Source organism: Varroa destructor, unplaced genomic scaffold (genome assembly GCF_002443255.2).
Source record: "Varroa destructor unplaced genomic scaffold, Vdes_3.0 BEIS01000004.1, whole genome shotgun sequence".
Lineage (NCBI taxonomy): Eukaryota > Metazoa > Arthropoda > Arachnida > Mesostigmata > Varroidae > Varroa > Varroa destructor.
The window spans coordinates 8,868,354-8,896,176 of NW_019211457.1; the positions used below are offsets into that span (position 1 = coordinate 8,868,354).

Below are 27,823 nucleotides of genomic sequence, written 5' to 3' on the forward strand. Positions count from 1 at the left end.
TGGTTTTCGAAATACGCCCACTGCATGCATAGACATACGAAGACAGCCGGAGCAAGCTCTTTCACACAGGGTGTATCATTTAATACCTGAGAAAGTACTCCATACACTTGACCACCGTTGCCGAAATGGGTTGCCAATTAGTCATCTCAATCGAGGTTACTTTGCATTTGCCTACGTCACAAGGTACAGTTTGTTTTTTCGTCCGGTACGTTACTTCACGTCGGCAGCAGCTGCATAGAACTCATCCGTGCTGGTGGCCTGCTTTACGAATGATGAACTTCTAACTGAATTGTACAGTGTGGTAACGGCGTGTTGCTCGTGAGCTCTTTTTTTCTATGTTCGTGCGTCAGGAACCGACGACGAAAACGACAACGACAGCGATTGGCGACGACAATCCAAACACTGACAAAAGTAGCAAATGCGCTCTCTCAAACAATAAGATGTTAACTACCCCGTTCGCGCTCAAGGATCGCGTAAAACATGTCAGGCAACATCATGTTTCTCCGACAAATTTCCATTCGTCAGCGGCTACCCAAAGCTACGGCGCCGCTTTGTTTAACACTGTGCCCGCATTCGGCGTACGCACATGCAAAGAAGAAGTGCAGACATGAGCACAGCCATGATGCCAGCTAACCTCTACCTGGGCAGCCCAGCACTCGCGAATAAAAGTTCATCGACACGGAAACAAAAGTAGAACAAGTGAAAACCGGCAAAGGAAAAAAAAGTGACGATCTCGCTTGAAAAAATGACTAGCAGGCAACAATGAGAGCCACGGCCACGGCTCGCGGACGGACCGCAGTAAGGCTCCGCCATACCTCAATTATGGCGGAACATGTCTTCGGGTCGTTCACGTGGGTTAACGTTTGACGTTAACGTTTTCTTATTGTATTAACGTAGTTACTGGTGTTGTAGTGGCTTAGTGTTCTTATCGCATTTGTCTTTGACCGATTGGATTACGTCTGCTGTTAGAATGCCTTATATTCTCTGTGGACTAGTTAGCGTGAGAGCTGCGTAGAGTAATTGCATATAATACGTTTGTGGAGTAGATTTGACATGCGACTTACTCATATTGGCATATACGTACATTGGCGGTACTAATACGTGGCATCAGCTACTATAATAGACATTGTGCCGGCCACAGGATATCTACTGTTGGCGTATGCATTGGATATTACATAATACGTTAATCGATTTTTTACGTGGTGGAAGCGCTGTACTATTGCGATAGCTGAAATGGGCGGTGGTTTTGGAGAGCGGCGCGCTGTTCGAATCCTGCCCGGCGCAGTCAATTTGTTTATTATAACGAACTGCTATCGGGAACAGAAAAAGAAAAAGGCCATAGATGAATTTTTCCTATTTTTTATCTTACTAAACTCTATAAATTTACGTAGTACTGTCATTTACTATAATTGTTATTCTTTGAAAATGTCGATAGCCGAATTCTCGTGGTGAATCAATATTCCAATGTTTAGTTTCTGACGAACACATTTTCAGGATAATCCAAAAACGACGTGTTTAAAAATCATATCCAACTGTGAAATTGTTACTAAGCGAGACAAACGACATAGTTTTGTTATAATCTAGTCTTAAACAGAATCAGCTGTACGCAACGCTGCAGACAGCTTTTGCTGACAAGGGCAAAATTAATTGTACAAGGTGTACTTGCGAAGATTTTTTGATTACTTTTAGAATAGTAGACTCAAGGGGTTTTGGACAGGATATTGCAAACTCATTTTCTACTTATCTCCAATTGGATTTTCAAATTATAGCGCCGTAGTATGACCAGTGTTGAATATACGTACAGAATTGCTTTATTACCCTAATTTGTGTTCGTGTTATTTAATCGATAGAACTGAATGTTGAGAAAAAACGTTATAGTAGGTATTTATGCACTTGTCTATTTGATCTCGTCTTGCGGGGTGACATATAGGGCTATGCTTTGATTTTGGCTGCGATGGCATTGTACGGGGTATACGAGAATCGCTCAGACCTTCATGAGATTTCGTCTACTTCGGGTGCCAGTATGGTGCAGCTAGCGGGCTTAGCAGTCAGCAACAACAACGACTACGACGAGGACTCATGTGCCGATCAAATCATCTGCCAAAACGGGTGACTCGCGAAGGCCAATCAGTACCGAATCGAGAACTTCCGGATTTCGTGTTCGAGCCGTTTCGGACCCATTAGGGAGTATCGTTTACGACTTAACCCCAACCACAACTCTTGCGTGAGTATCCACAGGATAAATTCGCGATATTTATATCTGTATATCTATAGTAGAGCACTGGATTTCACCTGAAACAATAAAATCAATTGAACGTTGAGCCAGATTTCATCATGGTTCAAATAGAGCAGACTTCTAAGCGAAGAAGGAATTGCATATATGAGCTTTTGATGACATCCATTGTCGACGATGAATTTTCCTTGCCTTGTTTTGTTGGTTGATGACCGAAGGCATCAGTGTTCCGCACGCACTCTAGGGAGCCCCCGTGCGTGGTATACTTACTTCCTTCGAAGGAGGCAGAACGAAAATAGATTGAAGCCTTTCCACATTCGGCTGTAGTACTAATGCGGTCTCCTCAAGGAAGTCCTGCTTACCTATGCCAGCCATAAACGAATTTAGGAATGGCGACATCCAAGATGCATTCGATGGTGCGGGCTGCTCCAAAACCCACAGACGTGTTTTGTTTTTCTCATGAAAGTTGTTATTTCTACCTCAGTTTGGGCGATAACAATACAAGATGTTTACGAACAATTGCATTCGACGTATAGATCTAAATAGATAGACAAAATGTTGTCAACAGCCTAAAATCAAAAGCAAAAATTAGGCCACAGTGTAGACAGAAAAAAGCGCTACCAAACGTTATTTATTAATGAACATCATGATAACAATAAAGGAAGTAATGTAATATAAGAAATTTCAGGTCTTGTCCAAATTCTCAAAGGGCCGTCACTATGTTCTCGTCTCCCTGGGTAAATGATTAGTCTCTCCGCATTCATATATATCTACGGGTTTGCTTGTTCTGATAATTGAAAAGACATTAAACAATGTATTATGACAGAGAAACATTTTTCTGGTAGCTTTTTGTTATTTGCCGCCCGGTGGACGATCGCCGCGAGATTGAGTGAAATTGATTTAAAAAAATCAACTTTCGCCTTACAACATCTTTAATAAAAAGCCACTTATTAATCATATCGTACCGCGGGAACATTGTACGATATGGTAGCAGTAATTTTTCACCGATATCATAGCAGAAGTCTGAATAGAGAAGAAACACTCAGTCTTATCATGTCAATTGGAAATCGAATCTGGGTCATTACAGTTGTCCCATCAGTTTAACAACGTAATGGCCCAGAAGCTAGGCCACTCGTTCGTGCTGAGCTGGTCGAGAAACCCTGGCTCTTTTTTCTAAACGATTCAGATTCAGTAAACCCAAATTTTCCACCACCATTGTTTCTACGGGGGTTTGTTCTGTGTACACTAACTATGAGATGCAGCCCATTCTGAATAAAAATACCAATTGTAAATTAACTTAACCTTAGGCAGGTAATGGGGCGTTTATTACTGTTATATCTTTAGCTCATTCGTTTTCCTTTTCCCTCGCTTAGACTTCTCTCTCTCTCTCTCTCTTTCTCTCTCTCTCTCTCTCTCTCCCTTATTCCCTTTTTCTATTTCTACAATAATAGTATTGCAATAATGATTATTTTATTTACATAAAAACAGAACGCCATAGTTACAAATCGATACGATATGTCGCACAGATACAAGGTCACGATAAGTAGTACTCTTCTGTTGGTCTATCGTTGCCCTCTTTCTGGGTCGGTTTTATCCGTTATTCATGTTTTTGCTGCATTTTGGGTCCTCTGAAGCCTGCCTTGCTTCATTTATCTAGCCACTGATCAATACAGCTCAATAGTAGACAGGTTCACGCTTAGAATAGAGTTTCAACGCGCAGAACGTGACGCAACCGCTCTACCCATTAAGGTGAGCGGCTTTCGTCAATCAATCAATCAATCAAATGATCGCCGTGGGCGGATCTTGAATTCGGCGTTCCATATTCAACCAGTTTACCTGCACTGTAATACTAGTTCTTAAGTAACTATAGTTGTAACTACTGTAAGCAGCTCTATAATAGTTTTGTTACTGCTTTAAACACAGACGATAGTAAGAGCAATAGTAATTCAACTACTCGATAGATATACAAGATACCCCATTAGCCATGGTCCATTATGTAATAGTAATTCTAATAGATTGCTTTTATATTTTAACAAGGTATGTGTAGACTGTTTACACAGTTTCGATATGTTTCATTGTGAGTAACAATGTTGTTGTTTTTCCTTTTTGCTCTTATTTTAACCTGTCTAAGTACTATTCCGTTGATGACATTGATTGCACTCGGGGGCTTGGTAACGAAGCAAACCGTTCAAAGCAACGACTGTTGCAACCGATTGTGCTCACTTACAGAAACAAGACTCTGTGACGCATCGCTATCCGCTGTATTTTTTAATCTAGTTTATTTCGTATTTTAACGATTCCATTTTGTTTCCGGCTGATTTACCCATCACATAGATTTAAATTTACCAATAGCGTTTGCCAACTGCGAGGTACAGAGTCGTCGTGATCCTGGATACCATCATATCATGTATGCTTTTACCGCAACTGCTGCAACGACCTTTTCCCCACTACAGCTATACATTGAAGTCAATCGGCTAACTTAATATTGATGACGCTATTCTTCATGCAAGGGATTCAACAACAATGCGACTCTTAGCCCCCATCTATCTTCCTGAAATTAGCCTAGTACCATGTTGATATAGATACATATGTATGATTCATTCTTCAGTAGATTTACTCATTTCTATAAATAGTCTCATTAATTATAGCCTATTTTCTTCTGCTATACAGGAATTGTGTTAGTGCATGTTGATTGCACGGCCAGCTTTTGCGTGTCTATACGAAGTTGCGTCACCCAAACGTTCAACAGATGGAAGCGCACTAAAACAAATCGTCATTATGAAACGGCTCCAAAAATGTTTACTGCTTGGAGAAAAAAATGACTTCGAACTTCGTTCCCGATACCATATATCTCTCTACTGAGTAATTCCTATCTACACTATGAAGTTGATGCGCTCGGCTTATATGTCTAGACCCCTTTTCAGTAACGCTAGTATATAGTCAATAGAATTATTATTAGCAGCGATTATGACCACGTACGTAATCAACAACGTACCTGATCGCGACAAATATGTTTCAATAACAACGACTATTTGTATATGCTACATGAAAAAGTCCTATATGGCCACGTAATGTATGTCGCAGTGTATATTGCTATGTTGATATTATCTTAGGCCGCCCGTACCAATCGTCGTGCTGGTTTTAAAGATACCCAAAGATAGGTAAAATGACGCGATTTGCTTCGCAATCCCGCGTTCTATTGTCTGCCGCCATTATTCTGTCGCATATAGCATTTTTTTGCTATGTCGGTTTCTTTCCACTGTCCTACACAATGGATTTGAGTGTGCTCAGACCGTGTTCTGCAGAGACACGCTTATGACGATACACACTGGTCACGGTCGACAACGTTACCGGCGTATACGGTAAGCGTGTCGCTTGCGCTTGTGATGAATCCTCGAAGTTCGCCTAGCATATCTATGTTTTTGTATTCTATTCCACGTCACCGCCTTATCGATACTTATTTGTTGTTGTTTTTTTTTTGGTCACCTTGCCTCGTTATCGAATTCCGTCATAGCGCTTGTCGTGCTATTCAGTTCTATAGATATTACGAACGGTCTATCCACGTATTTAGCTTTAATGTTACATTTGACGGCGGTTCGGTCCCAAGCCGCTCATTTGTATAGAGGAGGTCTGAGAAGGAAAACAGAACAAAGCGGATGGCTTATTACTTGCTCATGTTAAACTAAGCCCCGCTCTTTTCTTTGTTACGAATTACGTTTCACACTACTGCTCAGTTCGCTTTCTCATCTATCTATAGTGACCAACTTATCACGATTTCTTGACGTTTTCCATCAAATTAGTCATACATCTACACTAAACGTAGTTGTTAGATAGAATGCTAAATGGATCGGGTCTCTAGCCAACGTCGGAATCGGTTCGTCTAGGTTTGTAGCTATCGCAGCGCGTACGCCGTACAATGTTATCATACATAGACGTTTATTGTATTGCGTTTTATTTGGTATCACAGACTGTACGTCTGGTCGGTCACGGAACACAAGATGCTTTTAGTTGTGTCATTATTATAAGATCATTATCATCATTGCAAGATGGCTGCTGTGACCGCAATTGCCGCTATTGGAAACAGCTATTAACGGCGACCCTTTTTGTTCCTTTTTATTTCCAACTGTGCAGTAGACAGCTTATTTGGCAGATCGTTTGTAAGCGGCAGCTTGCAGCCGAGCTCACATTTTGCTCTGTATTATTTACCACCATTGAGCCTAAATGTGCGTCCCGTTCATTTGGATTGTCCCGTAACATTATTATCATGATTACCCCTATCTGTTATTTGTAATAACATGAAGTTGCAAAATGGATTGGGGTCAACAGTTTTGATTTTCATTAGGCGACGTTGGGCCACCGTTTCATATGCACTTTTCTATATGTAATCGTTAGTCATTGTGGCGAAAGGCCAATGTCTGGGCTTAGGGAATTGATACCGATTTCATTGTAGATTAGTAGGAATATTTGTCTTTCTAATCGTCATGCTCTAGAAGAGACCGAGATAGTTCTTGTGCATCTTCATCAATGCTAATATTTATCCAACAGTAGAACGTTCATCAGCCTTATAAGCCAGTACTACCTGTGTATATTCATTTACGTCCTTTATTTCTATATCTGATCTCTAAGTGATCAGACGGTCGGGGTCACTTGTAGGTTCACACTACGCAGAAGTGATGAGTTACTGATGGGTGGCTTAGGCATTTTACATGGCCTTCCTGACGCACTATATTTGCGTATATACTTATCGGGAGCACTAGCCAAGTTGACTTGTCGAAAACCATCGATGGTCAGCGACTTGTACGGTCAGCACTACAGCATGACGGGTCAGATCCCAATCCGACCATCTTATAATTACTTTACATTATAACGCATCGTAACTATGTTGTGTGCACGGAACAACTCGATATTAGAGTTCTTAATCTTACTTCCTTTCGACGAATTGACGGGTATCGACATCATTGCATGCCGTTACCAATATCCCTTGAGCACTACTAGTCAACAGCAACGATGATTATGGTTGAGGTAATTATACAATTTAACATCCGTATTAGATAATTTTCTTATCTTAATTATACGCGTATCGTATTGGTATGGAATCCGATTTCGACAAAGGGAAATCGGCATTGATGGATTACTCGATGACATTGTTACATCGTATTGCGTTCTGGCTCACCTTTAACAATTTGTATTCGAGCGTCATGCCGAGTTCAACATGTTTGCGAAACTGACGCTCGTGCAATATGAAGTACGATATACATGTCCTGTTAATTGATCTTTCCTGGTATATGTCTTACGTGCATTCTAGATTCGTTGTTGATTCGGTAGCTTGAACATGTTCTTTCTCGCTTTTTTTTCCCTTCTAATTATATTAATTAATTTTCATATATAATATGTGCACCTAACTATGTGCGGATTTATCTGTATCTAGAGTAGGTAGGGATAAAAGTCGAACCCTCGTTCTAAGCCGTTGGCGAAGAAAGCTATATTGTCAGTGTACAGTAAACGTTTTCCATCATTCATACAACAGATCCCATTCGAATCATATGGTCCGCGTAGTTTTCACGCGTTCCATTTACACGCCACGTTTCGTAGGCTACGATTGTTGGCATTATGAGATAATTAGACAATCTAACGCGTCTTTTACTTATCGCTGTATTTCGCGGTTTGACTACCTTGTCCGAGGACACGGAGATAGCCTCGCAACAAAAGAGGACACGAATGTTCCTGTTATTAACATTACTTTCACATTCGTAAGGGGAAGTTAGCCTTTTTTTGTTTTGTTTTATCTGGGTCTGCTGCGAGTGATCGTTGATTCCGTTCGTCCAACTGTACAGCAGATGTGACTTTCAGCTGAAGCCAATCTCTGATGCCAATAGCAGCGAGGCCTTTTAGGACAATGCAAAGCTGTTTCATTGTGATTCAAAGAAAACGTATAAAAAAGACTAATTTTGCTTTAAAAAAAAAAGATGAACAGTACATGCTGCCGACAATCTGAAAAAAACGTAAAATTAATTGATTCTTTCTTTTTTTTATCGTTCCTATAACCATTTGTATACGCAAAGATCATAGACGATTTTCATTTAGTTCCATGGGCACAACTTATCTATTTGCTTTAACCAATGTATAAGCGATTATATGGCACTGGGTGAGCCGATATGTTACCGCTTCCCCTATCCCTACAATAATAAATGTTTATTAACCAAAATCAAACCATTTCACCATATACAAGCGTTTTGCTAATAGTCAAAGAAATGTTTTTCTTTGCAGTATCATATACTTATTGCTTTGCCTTTTTGTGGCCCCTATTTTTCTGCAGCTATATTGTCCATCTTGTGGGTCAATTAGGTCCGCTTCGACATCAACGGCGGTTCTTCTTATACACTATATATAGCAGTTTTATTATAGCATGTGGAAGGAGATACAACATCGTCGTTTACTTGATACCTTGCATGAACATCTAGTAGTAGTAATAATAATATCTGTGGGTTTTTCAGTTGTCGGCACGCACCCTGAGCCCAGATGCGAATGCTGTACCTGCTTATCCTCTTGTACCTATTTTCGTCTAGTCTGGTAATTCTAGTTGATTAAGGGAGTAGTTAAACAAGGCAGCCTCAACGTAATTGCGTGTGTGTATGGGTTTATATACGTGTAATGGTAAGTGGGGTCGACTGTAAGGTTCGCGCAAGGTTTAGTCCAGCATTGCATCTAACTGATCTGTTAGGCTCGAGAGCATGTGCTCGATATCTTGTATGACTTTTGGCGTTTCCGGCACCCTACGTGGTGGATTCTTTGACGGTAGATGCACAGCGGAAGTACTCGATTCTCCTATGTAGAAATCTTGTGGAGCAGCACCACTTGCCACCGTTGTCGTCAGAGTTTGTGTTAGGTTCCGTGGCGGTACCTCTGGCGCACGCTGTGGCCGAGGTGGCGGTGCCGGGACATTGTCCCGCTTTACCGAATTACGTCGAGGAATGGCTGGCGACGGTGAACCGCTGTTGCCAGGCGACGTTTTGGAGGTTCCTCCTCCTCCAACAATTTCAAAGATCTTTCTCGCCGAACTAACCAGGCCTTCACGAAGACTTCCGGCCGACTGCTCGTCTGATATTTCGTAAACCTCTTGAACTTCCAATATTCGTTTCTCTTTCTCTGATTCTTTACTGACGTTATTCAGGTTCTCAAACTTATTGTCAAACTCGGCCTGAGCCGCCTGCAGCTGTTGGGAGGCGTCGGGGCCTACTCTGACGACCGTGGCGCCGTCTGATTGTTTTCCAAATTTCATCGCAGGTTTGTTATTCGCTTGACTCTGTGACGACGGTGTTTGGCTATGGCTGTGACTGTGTACCCTGTGGTTTCCATTGATGGTAGTACTGGCTAGTTGATGATGTTTATTGCTTACAGGTATCCCTGTTGGAATCGAATGGCCGGGTGTTGACGTCATCCGTGAACCATCTGCCGAAATCTGTCTCGAGTGTGGTTGATGATTGTCTCCACTATTATTGCTTGATGCCGTCCCACTATAACTGTTCCCTATAATGACTCGTGCGGAGGGTAGGCCCGCATCGCTTTTTCGATGCGGTCTGTCCTCAAGATTAATGACCTTTGTCTCGACGCCAATTGTGCTAAAGAACTTGTTCTGTGTGAGTATCGGCTCGGCTTTCGTTGAGCGGGCTATCTCATATGGCCGGTTGAGGTTATTAATGGTTGACGTGCCAGCGAAACCTGGCCCCTCCAGCTTGACCTCGATCGGTCGAATGTCTATTGAGGGTGCAGCGGGCTGGCTTTGATGATGGCCGTAGCCAGGACCACCTTTCGAAGAAGATGAAAGACGCTTAAAGCTCGTGTCAATTACAAGACTGTTATTATCTAGTCCTGGTCCTACTCCCGTAGCAGCACCACTACCGCTGGCTATCTTGGTGCTAGCACCATTTGTGCTGGATCTATGATTGCTACTAACTGTATGGGCGTGGCTGGCTTTGTTTTTGTTGTTGTTATTGTTAGCCGTAGAGTAAGATATCGTTCTCTCCACGTTGCTAGAATGACTATGGCTAGGGACACTTGTGTTAGTTGTGTGAGTGCCATTGCCCGAAGAGGGTCTAGCGCTGCTGTTGCTTGTTGTCATCGTTGCTGTCGTTGTTGTCTTCGTTGCTGTTGTCGTGGTAGTGTTTGATGACGCAGTTTTGGCAGTGGCGGCTTTCTCGTTCCGCTTCCTTGCCAAGAATTCCTTGTCGACGTTTTTCTCGATTTTGCTCAATAGGGCGGTGAAGGGATTTGTGTCGTAATCTGTCGGGTCATCCTCCACGGACGTTCCCGATCGTGATACGGTCGTTGGCTCTGCTTTCGGATCCATGACGGACGCCACGCACTCCTGCAACGAGCGAATCTCCTTCTCTATTGGATTTCTGTTCATCGAACAACTTTTTTTCCCGTTATTGAGTTCCACCTGTTGTGATGATGGTGTCGATATTGAACCTTTCGCAGCGTCTTTGCCAACTGAGCCTGCTGTGGTTTCCTTCGCCGTTTTGTCTTTTGGATCTTCGATTCCGTCCTTCCTTGTCACTTTCCTATCACTGTTATGCTCTTTGTCTTTGTCGACGCCTTTGCGTGCCAACAATGGCCCTTTTCCATTTTGCTGGTGTTGACTAACAGCTGCCAACCCACCTGCACCTGTTATACCTGAGCCACTTGTTGAAACCGCGCCCTCCTTTCTTTCACTTTTCTTCCGTACGGACTCGAGTTTGGCGAGGAATTTTTCCCGCTCGAGATCGGCGTCGCTCTTGGCTGGCTTCGGAAGCTCCTTGAGGTGCTGGTCCTGAGCGGCCACTGCGGGATTGTTACTGCCGACTGCTTGGTGATTTCTCTGTTTGAGCTTTATCTTCAGTTCGCTCTGCATCGCCTGATTGAGTTCAATCACTTGCGGGGCCAAGGCCGTGCTGTCTCCGGGGGGCACGGGGGAGCGCTCCCTCCGGGGACTGCGAGGTGGCCGGTAGGGACCGCTGGGACTGGTGGTAGTGGAACTGCCACTGGTACTTAGAGGAAGCGACCCGGCCGATCCAGCGGTCGCTGGGGGTTCCGGCGGTGGTGGCGGCCAGGGGATATGAGCGGAACTGGCTGAGGAAAGCTGACTACGAGCGAGTGCCAGTGCGTGGGCGTCACCGTGGGCGGCTAGGGAGAGGCTCAGCGCGTTCGAGCTTCCTTCGATACCCTCGCCACCCTCGCACGTGTCCAGGGTGAAACGCGAGGTCAGACTTTGGACACACGTCGCGAACGCCGTGTCCCCCACGTCGTGGGCTTTAGTTACGCCTGCTGGCGGCAGGACACTACTGCCACCCCCGCGTTTCGGGGGGATTGGGCCCTAAAAAAAGTTGGAAAAAAAGGAGCAAACAAAAGTAGATAGACAACGAAGCTATTGGTGAAGTTAGTATTAACCACAGTAAATGCGCTTGCTGAGATGGCATTTTTATTGGGTCGTTAGTTCGAGCAGGTTATTCAGAATTTCTAGTATAATTCGTGCATATATACATAACAGAATATTGATAGGTATCTATAAAAAAAAAAGTAAACAACGATACATTTCGTTAAGTTTTGTACTGTACCTTTAGTCACAACTAAATGTAAATTTTAAAGCATTATTTTGGCGGGAGCTCACTAATCAAATTTAAAGGCACCGCCTTACTATACAAAAAGCGATTGTACCCTCGGCATATGATCCAATAATCACGTGAAAGCTGGCGCCTAACGACATGCTGACTCATGAAGACTTCAGAGGGCATAATCACACTCTAATGAGGATTTCGGAACTCATACGTGGTTCACATACAGTGAGTGTACATAACACGTCCGCAGAACTTAAAGCAGCGATGCCAAAATGTTTCTTTGCAACCCAAATTCAAGACCCAAGTTACTTTCCGCTATCAATAAGCTCGCTTATTTAGATATGCATTATAGAAATGATAAATATAATAGGTTAAATGATGAGTTTGAGCTGCAGGCAAATATGCTCAATGTTGATAGAGTTTTACTCGTATGCGTTATATTATGTATCAGACACGTTATTTTTACTCTCAAGGAGCTACTAGATGTGTAAGGTATAAGCGTACTTGTCCAGCGAGTAATTCGGACTTAGCGGCCTCATCCGTGGCATCTCCGTGCTCCTGTCCTGAAGAACCACAGCCTGATGCATTTGTGGTTATTTGGTCACGTATGGAAACTGTCGAAGTGCCCTGTACTTTCGCAACTGGTCGGGAGTTCGTTTTGTGGCCGAGAAGGCCACGAGGCCGTTGTAAAGTGGAAGTGCCTTCAATATAATGTGGACCACCTCCAGACGCATCAGTCATCATCTGATTGCGCCAGCTATTCATCAAGTCGTACCTAATCGAATTTGACAACAATGGCATTGATTAATTATCTGTAAATTGATAATGTAAAAAGAGAGACCACGTATATTATAGCGTTTATATTTATACCTTAATCCAGTTGAAATTTGTCAAGCAAAAAAGCATAACATGAAATTGTAATATTATAGGAAATTATTTTGTTGTATTGTAAAATTAATATAATATATAAAAGTGTCTACATGTACCGTTTTAACGATACATGAAAAACTTTTTAAAAAAAACTAAAGTATTACAAAATTTTGAGAGATTATTGACAAACGTTTGCACTAGTAGTTTTAGAGGTACTGAGAAAAGAAGTCCTTTGTCATTTGTGCCTTCCAGTAGATTTCATATTAAATCAAGCTAAACCAAGATTTGAGAACCATATTATATTTGTTTATTGTAAAAAAATTGAAGATTGACGTTGTCGTTTTATTAAATTAGATCTAAAAACTCATATCATCATAGGGTCGTAGAAGTTTTTTGTAGACAGCTCAGCGATCATCAGGCAACGCCCATTGAAGTAACTTTGCCCACATGGCTATGCGAGAGTAAGGTCAAATCGCGATAGAACATGTTTTTGAATTGCCGCTTTAAGGTAATCAACGATCAGCAAGGTACTATAGCATACTATTTTACATTCTGTGTTGAAAAATAACTAAAGTTAGCTATGTTAGCGGTTTAGTTTTAAGCACCCTGTTCCGTATTATACAGATATCTAAAGCTTTCCTAAAAGGTACTTAGAAGTATCTAGAAAAAATACAATGCTGAGAAATTCGGCGCTGTCCTTTCTCGGCTTGCAGTTTGATACAGAGTGAAAAGCAGCTGGATTTTCTAATTTTTTATTTACTATGTTTAATTTTTTATTTTACAGTTGCATATTAATTGAATCGCCTAAATTCGGACCCAGTTTAAGTAAAATTACTTGATGTTTTTAGGTAATTTTTATTTTTCAACGTAGCCAGTTCTTATTTCATCTCGTTGGTGCCGATCGCCAGCTTGAGCGGGAGGGAATGTTTGAGTGAAGTATTCGAAAATGTGCTGCGTTTAGATAACAGAAAGCCGTTCGTTATCTTTGAGAACGTCCGACCTGTGCTTTTTTTTAGCGCCTCTATACCTATTTGGGGGTCGATTTGGTCGCGTTCGATTTAAGCAAAATCAACAATGGCCGGAGTCGCTAGCGGTAACACTTGGTCCACGAAAGGGGCAAACCGAAGCTCAACTTACTGGTAAAAAATTTTATTACATAGTACATAATTTATTCGTAAAGTTAGCCTATTCGTACTTATTGGCATACAAGGACGGAAAAAGTGTTCTTGGTTATTAAATCGACTGGGATGTGCACAATGGTTAGCAGTTCCGGTTTTTGGTAATAGATCACCGCTTACCATTCAAAATTGTGCTCGAGACTTTCAAGGGATCGCCCTCTGAGCGCTGGTTGCTGAGCGAAGATCGCGTCGTGCTCCTGTTGCTGTTGCCACGCGAAATATAACTGCTCATCGGCAAGCTGCACTTCGATCTGCCGATTGAACTCGTTTACCTAAGGACGACACAAGCAAAAAAAAAATGCCATGACAATACGTTTTTCAGGAGGACAGAAACAAGAAATTTACATAATCGCTACCTATAAAAAAATATAGAAATTATTCATTTAATCTATATTATATGATAACGTACACTTGATGGTCTAGGCTATACATTGTGCGTCCTTAAGCAGCGGCTAGCCTGCATATATCTCTAAAACTGCGCAGTTCTTAATCTCCTACGATGTGTGTCAGATCTTGCTAAACAATGCGATCCGATTCGAGAGCAAACGGTTATAGGACAGTACTCAAGTTGTAAAAAGTTCTATAGAGGTTTTATTCGTTAAACTTGAAAGTTCTTTGTCCTTAGCCATCGGATATTTTAATGTGAAAATTACGCTGAAATATTTGGTATCAAATTTTATTTCATTTCTCTATACCTGTCGATGATGAGGCAAAGTCAATGACTCTGTCTGAGAGACAGAATGCTGCAAAGGCGTAGGCATCCAGGCGGCGGACTCATATTGCTCCGGGGGGACGGCTGAAAAAAATGACTCGATAGCATTTTGTAAAAATATAAAATGGATACTTTATGCGGTAAACGAAATCAGAGGAACGGCACTACAGTTGAGGAAAGTTGCCTTTTGCTTAGGCGGAAGGTTACCTAATACTTCATTTTTGCTCCTCTTACATTCATAGTAACCATATGTTATGTACTGTTCTTCCTGTTCGTATTTTTGCGACTAAATTCTCTGGATCGCGCTATCTTAGAGCAGGTAACTGAATCACATCAAGATCCATTAGCGGTCCTTTCGGTTATTATTTTATTTGTTAAAATTTACTATTATTGTCGAAAACCCTAAAGAATATACGATTCTACTATGTTTTCATCACGTTTATATTTATTTTTATGAAAATTAACCCAATTCAAAGCAGACGCGGATACGGATGCCCTCGCAAACCACTTAAAAGTTACTGTAGCAATGATCTGTATAGACGCTTAACCTTGTGCAAACGTACGATAATTCTTGGTGATGGGATACGGAATAATTGTGCCTATTGAAATATTGGCAGCTTCTATCTTCCTTGTAATAAGCTCACTTCTTTCTATTTACAGTCGACTACTATCGACCACTAGTAGTTTTAGAGATACTAAGAAAAGAGCAGTTTATCATCGCGCATTGACTTTATAGAGATCTAGAGATCTTTTTAGATAGATGATTTGGTGGTAAGAGCGTCACTTAGGGAAGCCTTGCCTCTGTTTTTTCTTTTATTAATGTCCTTTCTGATGCAGTCCCCTCTTCTTCACTGGCAGGGTCTAGAGTAGTGCCACCTACCACTTCAGTTCTTGCTGACATCACATGTTAGCCTGTCACAGATTTCGCTCTGTCCTTCTTCCCTGCGGCCATTTTTATTCGCTTCTTCGCTTTTTTTCTTCGTAGGACTATACCATATGTCCTTTTTACCCCAGTGCCGTACACGCGTCTGTTTTTCTTGCTAAATCAATCCAGCTGGCGAGACGCGAATGGCAGGCCCCGACCTGATAGCGATATACAGTGTCACGTGCAAGGTAACCGTTCATAGCAATCTGACAAAGAGTCTAATCCAACGCCAAACGGCTGAAAACAAAATGTTTTTTCCTACTTTCTGGCCCCACCATCCCCACCACTACCAAGTACCCGTGCGAGGTTATCCATGAATTAGTATTTCACTAACGCGTTCTTATATCTTTTTCTCCTTCTATCCCTTTTCATAGCGATTTTGGTCTGCGACGCTGTCCCGCCATACCGTCGGTGTTCCACGAATCGTTTAGGACTGCGTAGGTCAGCGTTTAGTTAGAAAATGGTTTGCAGATCCGCATTACGCAACGATCTCGCAGTGAGACGGCATGGTATGAGCCGAAAGGAAATCGCAATCACCTAACCATCGGTGAGTCCATTCCCTGTTGGTAGTAGTGTGAGTTTTATCTCAACAACGAAATCGGCCACTTTCTATGACAAATTAGCTCCCTAAAGAATCGCCGATCAGAGGTAAACTTAAGGCTCGAGAGATTTGCCAAGACAAGGCGAAAGGGACACAGGTGGACTAACATCACCGCGGCCATTTAACCGCTAGCAACAACGATTGTGTCGGTAGAGAAACGAAGCCAGAGAACACGCGTGGTTTCAGGCGACTTTTTGGTACACAAATCTTGACAAAGGTCGACACGTCTTGTCGGGCAGGCACCGGCATAGAAAATATGTTTTCAAATCATACACAACTAATTCTTTCAGCGGGAACTATATATATGCTATGCGATTCAGGTCGACCCTCGCTGGAGGCAGCATCCTCAAATTTGATAGGTCTCTTTAAGAATAAGAAAGTATGAGAAAAAAATTAATATAATACGTTTATACAAATTAAATGGAAAAGCTGAGAGTGTACTTACGAACTGTGATTGGCCGCGCGTGCGGATTACCGAGATCGATGGATGAATGTCTAGCAAAAGAGTGATGGGATGAGCTTGAGGGAGCTAGTGGGCGAAAGGCAGGTTGGAATCGTGGAAAATTCTTAATTTTTTTTATGGCTAACGTGAGCTTCTTTTGGTGGCCTGCAAGCATGAAGTTCAACAATAATTTAACGAAATTATGTCACAGAACAAGCATACAGCTCTCATATAGCCAAACCTAAAGTATCTGTTACGGAACTACTCTAGGTTATTGTACAGAAGATTCAAATAATTATTTCAGTCAATAATATAACAACTGCAGTGTATGTACATTTTTCAGAGGTGACTCCTATATGGCTTATACGTTAGGGAATCTTTGGGACGACTAGTATATCCGGCCCAGAATTATGTAGAGATTCGCCAGCATATACGCCTGACATACGTCGATTTACGTTGCCTAGGGCAATTGGAAAGAACTACAAGAGATCGCAGCCTGACGGATACACATTGCCTGGCCATTTCCCAATCTGTCTGTTCATTGTATCTACTTAGTTACATCCTTCTTCAAGTTTCTATTATCGTCATTGAGGTATAATGACTAGGCAACTTGGAAAGGTATTAAATATGTTCTTACAACGGAAGCAGCCTACAACAGGAGCGAAATGATATTGCCAGATTGCAGTGGGACCTGTCATTTGACAAACATTACATCTAGTAGAAATGTGTTTACGTTTCTTGGAGCGCGCCGCAGTCGACCCTCGAACGAACTGTTTCTGCTAGAAGGGTATATATAGATGTGGATCGTCTTGTAAGTTGCGCTAAATTTCAAGTCGACCTTAGGATATAGCCTATTTTCATACTGTCTGTCTCTATATTCTAACTACTATCATTTCATAAGACGGAATAATCCTTTAAGTTCGCTTCATATCCTGCTAAGAAAGAAACTTATTCTGGTCTATTCACTTTCTCCTAAGACACGTGCCTAATAGTACACCGATTGTCCTTGCCGAGTGTGCACGCATACATTACATATAAATTATTTCTACGCTGAGGAGAGTCAGATCAAAACCGCCAACGAGAAGTGCTGCGTATACTCGTGGGTAAACAGTGCTGCTTTTACCTTAGCGTACATATCCACCTCCAGCCTAGATGCGTTTCGCATATATCGCATATAGATCGCCTTCCCAGATAACCATATCTCCAACAAAGCAAGCTAGTCAATGTGTAAATCTTGAGAAGTCCCATGCACTAACAATCGTTTGGCCGACAAATCCGAACGCTCGTGCATCCACAAGCAGGAGAGTGGAGAGGAGGAGCACGAGGAGGAAAGAAGGAGTACAAGTAGCGCCTAACACTTACAACTGAAACCGCAGGGTGGAGCAAAATTCTCTTATAAGTTAGATCTAGGCTTCTATGTAGAATTCTCAAGGAGCTTTTCATTCTTAGTCCACTGATGTAATTAGAATCAGCAGCACTTCTGCAAAATATGTAGCACTATAACTAAAGGCAGTAACACAATAATGAAGTACTTAAGCCTACGTTTCAGATATGGTTTAGTCATTGATATCGGAGGTCCACATAGACGGCCAAAGTTCGGTGACCAACCTCTCTTTGGTGTCCTGGCGTCACATACGCTTAGCATTGCGGGGTTTGACGACAGGTTCTCTGATCGCCGGCGGTCATTGTTACTTCAGAGAGAGAAGAAAGGGGAAATATTGTAGAAAAGGTGAAGGCTGTTTGGCCAATTGCTTGATTAGCTCATTGAGAAACTATGTAACACGAAAGAGAAATATACGACACATTCAAATATTATTTTGTTGACTTATTCACCGTCAGGCTGCTCCGTAAATAAAAAGATTTAGGTAAGAGCCAGAACAACACATGGAGGGTACGGAACGGCACTGCACAGTGCATAGCTGTCTGCGGTCGTCTATGACAAATCGGGTCAACGAACCCAGAACTGCTTAGCTCACTGACCCCTCTAATCGATATGTTTCGACTGCTCGTGGCCATGCAAAACCATCGAATCACCGTATTCGCGTGAGCGTATCCATGTTCCGAATCTGTGCCTAGCTCACCCTGTGATTTACGGTATGGCTTAGCCCCTCCCCCCTCCCCCCGGTGAAGCTAGCTTCTTCCTCTCGCCTAGACCCCTCTCCAATCAAGTTTCTTTTTCGACACCACTCCACACACGTGATGTGATTCGGCAACCGCCTAGCGTGAGGGCACATGAACCATAATCTGTGCAAAGTCGACTTGCTTATCTGTCTGTCGACCCATCAGCAGCGAAGACGGACGAACGGAACGAACAGGCCTCTAGCATGGCCGTTATCGCTTTTTTACTCCGATCAAGTTCATCTTGCCCGATTCTATGCAGATGACGTAGCGAATGGTAACGTATTACGTTAGCTGCAGCACTGCTCTATATTGAGTCTGAACGGTCGTTCGTAAATCTATTACCCTCTAATGGTCAGATCCCCGGCTTTCGCCAGCCAGGCGTGCCAGTCTTGATGTCGACGTAGCGTCAACGACGACGCAGAAAAGACATGAAATACTGGAAGAAAACTCGCAGGTGTACAGCATCGCGGTCAAGGGCAAAAAATCGCGTGCGGAGATGTTCCTTTCAGTAACGAAGGCAACGGCCGGAAGGAAGGTGTTGCGAATGTTTAGCTGCTGATACCGCGCTCTTATTACAGACGGTAGAAGCAGGTTTGTGAGGCCCTAGCGATGCATTTTAGGACGCTACTAGTATTGCGGTTACCATACCGGAAATGATCCAGGAAGCGATCCAGGTAGAGGTGGCTACTGAAAAAGTGGGAGGCGCCATATTCAAATAGGCAAATACAGCGGGGAAACACATGAAATAATCCATGTAATAGATAAAATATAATGTGCTAAAATAAATAAATATACAAGTAATATAGCTTACTAGTATTAATAATGAATCATAAGTGGTAAATGTTGCTAAAAATACTTGGTCTAGTTGATCATCAACTTCGCTTATTACATATCGTATTAGAAAGTTTGTTGAAACTTAACATTTTTTCCTTGATTTTGTCACGTATTTCTGTAGACCGTACCGTAAATTTCCCCTCGAATCGAAAAAGCACTTCTACGAGCAAAAGCCTTATCGTGTTCCTTAATACAACAGGTAAGCATTGTGATAGACTAAAACCAAAGCTTTAAGTTGTTACTGTTTTCCAGATTCTTAAATCGCAAAATATTTCGTTGAAGCTGATGAAAAACAAAGGCTGTTATGTGGAATACTTTCAACCAGACTAAGCTCCAGTTCGTCGCCAATGAAACAGAGGTTTTATCTGAATTTCACGCGATACAAGGCATTGCCTTCACCATATCCTCATATGTCACAGTCAGTATTGTATGCGTTCTAAGTTCGACAGAAGATCTCCGAGCTCGTCTGTGATGCCTTCTCACGCAATACTGAGGTGGCTCACTATTGCAGCAATGGCAATAAGGTATTATGCAATACAGCATACACTCAGTTAGCGTACGATATACAGAACCACTAGTATGTCTGTACAACCAGTAACTGGAACGTACGTGATTTTTATTATTCAACCATTATCCCTGTTGACTGCATGACAATAATTTAGTTATTGCAGGACGACGTCATAAGAGTTGGAAGCTTCTTGTGACGAACCCGGGCCAGCTTGTTGAAGCAGGGTTGGACCGCTGCCCATTGGATCAGTGTATTCATAGTCACTTGCTACCGAATTGCAGTTATATGTAGAATATTATATATTAAGAACTTACCGTGGATACCAGCGGTTAGTTAAGTTACCCATTACAAGCTAGTTTACGTCGTACATTTCTACTACTCTCTTTCTACAGGTACAACATAATTTAGCTAAATAACATCCGTGCGAAGGTAAATTTATTTAGCACACAGGACTGAGCTTTGAGGGAAGAAGCTTAAGCAAGCTACATCGAACTGAACAAGCAAACATCAATTAACCTGTACTTTATGTAATGAAAGCTAATATAGCCCTTTACATTCCTTACGGTCAGCACAAGATGCCGTTCATGCGAACCATAGCCTTGCCTTGGTAAATTTACAGACAACCTTGATTCCTTTGTTTTCTCTGATTAACGGCGTCATTCGCCCGTGTCCAATGCTCAGACTGTTAGCGGTTTCACTAGCAGTAATCGTAAAAGGTGACAACTCTGACTTTGGCTTATGGGAAATCCGATCAATGACGATAAAGAGACATGGAAGGCTGTCGCACCACATCTGTCGAATCCAACTCGTCTACTTCAATACAGGATCGGATCCTTAAAGGCTCTTTCGTCTTCGATTTATTTCGATCACTTGCAAGCGACCTAAGAGCATCACGTGGCACCCCCATAGCAGGTAGAATCTGCTGCAGGAGCGGACCGCAATGATCCCGCCGTCAGGTTTCCTGCTTCTAATGCAACGACGAGTTAATGCGGGCTGCGAGCTAACGAGTAAATGAATAGAGGTTCAAATCGAGTCTGGTCAAAATTAAAACTAACAGTCAATAGCGTAGAAGGTATTCAGAGGCCGAACTGGCCTCAAAGATTGCCGATGCCCTTTGCTATACTTGCGGCACTTTTCCGTATGCTCGCATGCTCTATACAGTATTCGTTGGCTAACCACAGGTAGAGGTTGTCATCCGAGCAGGTCCATATCCGGACAGTATCAAGATAGGAATCGCGTAAAGTGTGCTCTGGGAAATCCGCTTTGTTCTGAGCAAGCCGACAGTGCGTGAAAGGCTCTGCGCCAGTTTATAAGCATATTCCATACTCGAAGGTCGTTTAAGTCATCTGCCCAGTGAAGGTATTTTCCGAACCCAACTAGCTCGGCCAAGGGTTGAGTAATTGCAGTCTTCCGGGCCCCTTCCATAATGAACACGAAGCAGATCGCCGATCATTGATGGCGATCACACTATCTCGATCTAACAATTCTAGCGGAAGAAAGGCGTGCCTATGTCTCATGGAAATCCGACGAGGATATTAATTGCCGCAGCCTGCACCCTATAATTCTCTTTATATTCGCAGCATGTCGTGTGGGAGTTGGTGTTTTTTGCTTTCAGCTAACAATTTTGCCTAATGTTCAAGTTTATTGGAACAGAAAAAGTCCAATTCCATCTTTCATAGAAGGCACAGTTCCCTTCAGACCCAATTAGTGAGTCCCTTCTCCAGTCCGCATCGTTGACGTCGGCTCAAGCAATAGAATGTGGCGGGCGACACACAGATACTGTCAATGCTGCCAGTGACGCCATTTTATGACGGTCAATAAAAACTTGATAGAAAAGAGCTAGCTAGTTATGCCACTTTTGTTTTTTGCATCGGATTGGTATAAGTTGACCAATTTTTTTCTTCATTACTAATCCCGAAATAGTTTGCTTAATATACAGGGCACGACTGGGTTGTTTAGGCACTACAGGAAACGAGTAAATTAATTAATTAATGCAGAAAATTCGTTAGTATAGTAGAGATAAAGGCTGGTTATACAGAATTCTCTATGATACAGGATAAAATTATTTGCTGCTGCAGGGACAATGTCTGGACATCTATTAGCGCTGAATACGCTACTCAAATAAACAATAATCTACTTTGCTCAGAAGCGAATGATCGTTCAAGAAGTGAAACGGTGTTCCACCATAGTAGGGTCATGAAGAAATAGTTTGGGGTTTTCTCTTTGCTAAAGCAGGAAGGACGCCCCCCTGACTAACGACAGTGATTAATAACCCTAGCCGAATCTAACCAATTCAGTTCAGATTTGTCCATCGCCTTTTTTTTTTTTTTTTTTTAGTCTTTTTATAGCCTACTGTGCTCCTAAGCGAAAACATTTATTTTTCGAGATAGACTAGGCGCTAAAGCGTTTATGAGTCCAATAGTATCCTAAGGGAAGATCACCGAGAGCAAATATTGATGACAATAAAAAAAAATGGTTTTTGGCGATTCCCCTAAGAGAAATTTAAGACAGTTCTTATTAGTAAACTTCGGATATATTTATGACCTTTCGAACTTCAGATGCTGGGCGGCCAGCCAAAGCTCGAAGACATAACGACGCCCGTGGGAAGAGTTTCATTCGCGACAACTGCGATCGACAACGCGATTTTACTTTTGGATAAAAAACGTTCTGATCGTCTATGAAAGGAGTAGCGTTCGGCTAATCTGGCCCGTTAGACATAGTATACATGTAGAAGCATTTACAACAGCATAATATAGTATAGGTTTATTCTATATAAAAAATCAGTGTTCGGTAAAATCCTTGGTAAAAGAGGAAGGCACCCCATATACTTAGAGTCGGACGCTAGAAGTCTGGTTGGAGCACGAAAGAAATAAAGACCTTTACGTAAGCAATGGCAACAAATGTCGCGAAATGGGACCCGGTAAAATAGGTCGTGCCATAAGTTGCACTTATTAATTCTCATTTGTATTTGTTTGTATCTATAATATGTTTAGCTTAAAAATTTATCGACTACAACCATTTACCATTGTTGTACACAGTAAAAGGTTACTTGTTCCATACTATACTATTTAATGATCACATAAAGAATTACGTCCTGAAACATTGCCTCTATGATATCAGCTTGTGAATCAAGCGACTAGCAGCAACAGGCTAATTCGGACGATTCTTAATTTACTTCAGCAAATCTTACGGACCACGTTAGTGCAACCTGTATGGTTATATAGCACTGGGTACGAAAGTGCATCAAACCAGTACCATCGAGCGCCCCATTTGGGTTTACCTCTAGTAGCTGCTTCGACCTGCAGGTGAATGATACATGTCAGGTTAATCCTGTGCACTAGTTGGTATGATGGCCTTACCGAGTTTCGTGATCCCAATGTCGTCGATATCCTCCCAGGTAAGTTCGGCCACCTTGTCAACGGAGTCGTACCCCTGCGATACCAAAGTCGCCTCGTACTCTTCCAGCCGGAGCAGCTTTAACAGCAACGATAAACTGTCTGGCTTGTAATCTGCAAAAAACATCGATACAAAAAACGAAGAGAATCTGTTAGCGTTATATTAAAATTCGATGTATTACTATATATATATATATATATAGAATATGCGTAAACAAAAAACGTTGAATATGTGGAAGAATATATTTCTATATATTATATTAATACACCATCTAGGTCGCTAGTTAAATATGGTACTCTCACGATCCAACGAAAAAACCATTCGACTCCCTCACGACACAGTCCTCTGCAGCACACTAGCACCCTCAACAAGAAGAAAAGTTCGCAAGTTGCTATATTTAGCTTTCTAAATTACAAGTCAGTTACAATATATCGAGGCTATTTGACATTACTTTTATAGTTTACCAGTTTCAAGTACACAAAAAAGCGCACACTCGCTCATACGATCCTCTAAAGCCTAATCTGAATCGTGAACAACGTCTTTCTTGCTGCATTCCTATCCTGTCCTAGGTCCTATTTCCTATCTCACATCTGAAGCATATTTCTTATTGAAAAGACTTTGCATTCTCGAACCTTATGCCTTCCTTCCGTCGACATCTTCCAACTCCAGTACTCGTAAAACGCTTTTTAACATCAACTTTTATATCTCTATGGGGAACATAGTTGAACATGAGGGTGCTATCTTTATCATCTTGTATTTACTTTTAATCTTCTCACGTAAACTAATCTGTTTGTGTGCTCTTCTCTACGGAATATGTTCTGCAGATCTGCCTTCCCCCCACCCCCAACACACTCTTCATATACAGACGGTTCTACTGTTTTACCAATAACTGAAGTACCGTATCTTCGCCGTCGTGTTTATAAATAGCATTCATTATGGCAGCAACCGAACTAAGTAGAGCGGTGTTAGCAGCCATAATAACATCTCTAACATGTCTACATAAATCAAGTTATTTTGAATGCGTTTAGGAAGTACGCAAGATATCGAAAGTCTCGAAACGGCAGTTAGTGGCTAAATTATGAGCAGATTTAAACGAGAAGCGGGGCCTGGCCAGTTTCAACAATTACAAAAATGTCATCGTATTGAATTGAGTATTTTATTTGATAGTTTATGCCTTTGATGCAGATGAAGTATTCGAAGCTCTGTTATAGACTACAATTCATATTTTTATGGAGATGATAGCAAACGAGAACGAGAGTACGTACTACAAACGAACTCATAAATGAGGTAAAGCATTAATGGCCCACATATAGTACAGGGAAAGATTCATGTAATGATGTAAGAAGTGTACGTAAGGGGGTTGAACCCTCGGAGTCCACAAATATCATAGATTTCAATGATTCCCACTCCGTGAATACCATATTTTTCTTTTTATTTGACAAAATTGAAGATTAACCTTTTCAATCTCAGACCGGACCGTGTGTTTCTGTGCTACACCAAATTGTGTTGATCTGGCCGACGTTGTTTCCGTCTATTAGTGAGGTTCTGGGTAGTAATCTACTTGCATTATTCGAATGATAAGGTCATTATAATAGTTATAGAAATTATAACGCAAACAACAATAATTGAGCAGGAAAAACGATCCGTAGGTGAGTGACAAAGTATGGCGGATGGGGAGCGATGCCCTTTAAATATATTTTTTCACTCTAAATAATCCTTGTCGGTTTCCAGCTATCATAGCGCGTCGTTTTATTGCGTAGCAAAAATAACCAAATAATTATCTGTTTTGTTTGGACGGGAACCTAGGAGTTCTCCTCGTCTTCTAGAAAGTTTGCGCGTAGTGCCGAGGGCGTTACGTTTTGAGGAAAGAAAAACAAATAGAAACGAAGTACCCTCTGGAAAGATGCCCTACAACACCGAGTTCCTTCCCAATAGAATAATAGCGCACAACGAGAAAACGCAAAATTCAAATTACAAATAGAATGACCGTTACGAAATAAAAATAAGCGAGCATTTAGGAATGATATATAACAGTTGCTTTGACAAGACCATATTTGACATAGATTTGAAAGGATGGTCATTATTTTCATTAGTTTCCTTCTATTATGTTTTACAAATAAAGGATGAAACTTAATATATCTTAATATATTATCTGATCTACATGGAATTACAAGGGTCATCGAAAACTTACGATGAAAAACATCTTCAGACAGATATTTCTCATATAAGTTACTAATTGCTCGTTTTTCATCTATTACTGTTGTGCACACTGCTAACTGATATCCTCGTTGGTTGGAAATATTTAAATAATGATTAACAGCACACGGAAATCTTCAATGAAGATGAATACGTTAGAGTTTTCTCCCCAGAATAATTTGAACCTGTCTTCTTTACTAACGTCAACATACTAAACGTGTTTCTAGTGTTGTGTCATATTTTTTTTTAACCTAAAGTCGCTGCCTCTTTGAATATAAGCTTTTAGGGGCTTTGCTCTGCTATTACCTATCAGTGACCTGCTTGGGTTGCCGTCATCATACCATATGGATGCCCATCCAAATAGCCTTTGCCTCTTCCAGATATGATTGCTTTTTTTCTTTTCAGCGCTCACGGTCGGCGTACTATACTGTTTTAGCCATAACTAACTACAAAAACCAGGCATGTACTTCAATTTTGCGTCAACTATCCGCACTTGCAGCCTGTCTTCGCTGGTCCGTTTGTGAGCGGAAGACCTTTTATTTCGTAATCTTCATTGCTGCGTTTTTGCATTGCCGTTCAAGCACTTTGTTCGTCATTCCCTATTTTTTTTCTTCTGTTTTCCCCCAGAGAATGATATCGACTTTGTTACCAAACTATTGTTTCAATAGTCCTTTTTCCGGACGTAGGTTCATCTCATGGAGCATCTTCTTGCTCTCTGATATAAGGCTTCGTTGTCGAAGTCCTTGAACATGATAGTTTCTATTACGTGTCGATGTTTCAGCCAGTTGTTTCATTGTTTTACTATCTTGTCTTTTCCCGCTTCTATCCACCAATTCGTCCTAGATCTCGCTTGAACATAACGAAGATCAACAGCGCTATGTTGTTTTATGCCATCGCAAACCCGCGTTTCTCCTCGGATAAAGAAACGATTTTTCTTCACAATCGAATAAACTCAACCAAAGTTGCGATAGATAAAAGCAGAAAAAACCTCGTAATTCGTAACTTGAATCTTCTAGACAAATGGGCAGTCTGCAGAGCGTGCTGATCTGGGTTCTACTAGGCGTAGACGAACTCTGATCAATTCCGAATAGCATTGAAAATAGGTATAATTATTTTTTTCTGTCCACTTCCTCCAGATCATTTGCACGGAGGTCCTTAAAAGAATACCAAAGTAGCGATACCGCGGCCTGTCGTTAAAGGAACACTTGAGAATCTTGGCCATGGTAAAATTTCAATTCGCCAAACACCAGAATAGTTCATTTCTATTATAGTCGGTTTCCATGCAATGGATTTGCGCTTGCTGACGCTTTGGTCCTAAAGATGCCGCAATTCAGCGATGAATGCTTTGTACAACAGTGTCTCTTCGAGACTGATGACAGACCTAGAACGTATCAGAAATTCAGTATTGAATGAGCGGTAGATAGCATCGCTTCGTGCTGATATCGATTAATATCAGCGACTTATCTCATATATCTGTAAGGCAGCCAGTAAAAACTGGAACTATCGTATGTGATCTACACTTAATGGTTCCCAAAGTGGATTTAATGAATGCAGTGTCATGAGACCGAGGAATCAGGAAGATAAAAGGCAATGAAGTTAACTAAGGCCCAGCTGCTCCAAGAAAAACTAAGAGTCTCTAAAGCAGCGATCCGAAAAAAATAACATGTTGGAAAAAATCCGAAAAAGCAACAAATCATATAGCACTCTAATGACAACGAAAATGTCCTAGCAATTGCTGGCATTACGCTTGTTAGAAAAACCTGTACAGAGAATGACGAGAAACTATACAGTTTGTCTGTTGCGAACTAAGCGTAAATCAGCTACACAGATGTGCCCTAGATATGCCTAGGATAAGGGCGACGGTGACCTTTTCATTCTAAAACAATTATATCCCATGTTTTCTGGGAAATTCTCTCATTAAGCTATGACCTGACCTTGTACAAACAAATATATTTGTACATTACACATATGATTTATTCAATACAGGTAGGGTAAGGGTTCGCATACAGCCGGTCCCACAATCAAATAAACAATTGTATAGGATTCTCGGTGATCATTTATGGTGTAGTTTTCTAAATATTCAAAGAATGAATGTTTTTACAGACAACTATCGATGGCAGCATAAGTTTGCCGAGAGACCCAATACGATTTGTGTATATATCAGATGGTCATATGGCTAGATGCGTTCAATGCCGCATTACGAACAGATTCTAT

General features: G+C 41.6%; 1 protein-coding gene and 1 long non-coding RNA gene across 8 annotated transcripts in view; one reads left to right on the forward strand and one right to left on the reverse strand.

The window, feature by feature from the left end:
* The first annotated feature begins 74 nt into the window (after positions 1 to 74).
* LOC147755812 (uncharacterized) lies at positions 75 to 23,382 on the forward strand. 3 transcript variants are annotated; one of them, XR_015327253.1, is made up of 4 exons: positions 75 to 2,224; positions 15,886 to 16,058; positions 19,631 to 19,708; positions 22,576 to 23,382. It is a non-coding gene; the product is annotated as an uncharacterized LOC147755812 (long non-coding RNA). The 3 variants fall into 3 exon arrangements; XR_015327252.1 differs by lacking the exon at positions 19,631 to 19,708 and adding an exon at positions 19,762 to 20,033; XR_015327254.1 differs by lacking the exon at positions 19,631 to 19,708.
* The window catches only part of LOC111250345 (uncharacterized), an 84,275-nt gene continuing 59,286 nt past the window's right edge, over positions 2,835 to 27,823 (reverse strand). For 4 of the 5 annotated variants that reach the window (XM_086988273.1, XM_086988271.1, XM_022805454.2 and 1 more), the window contains exons 4-9: positions 23,377 to 23,526; positions 16,558 to 16,719; positions 14,570 to 14,670; positions 13,995 to 14,146; positions 12,331 to 12,601; positions 2,835 to 11,585 (exon numbers count right to left, since the gene is read on the reverse strand). In XM_086988273.1, coding sequence (XP_086844399.1) covers positions 8,922 to 11,585; positions 12,331 to 12,601; positions 13,995 to 14,146; positions 14,570 to 14,670; positions 16,558 to 16,719; positions 23,377 to 23,526 — 3,500 coding nt within the window. In that variant the 3' untranslated portion in view covers positions 2,835 to 8,921. The remainder of the gene's footprint in view (positions 11,586 to 12,330; positions 12,602 to 13,994; positions 14,147 to 14,569; positions 14,671 to 16,557; positions 16,720 to 23,376; positions 23,527 to 27,823) is intronic. The other variant, XM_086988272.1, reaches the window with a different exon arrangement.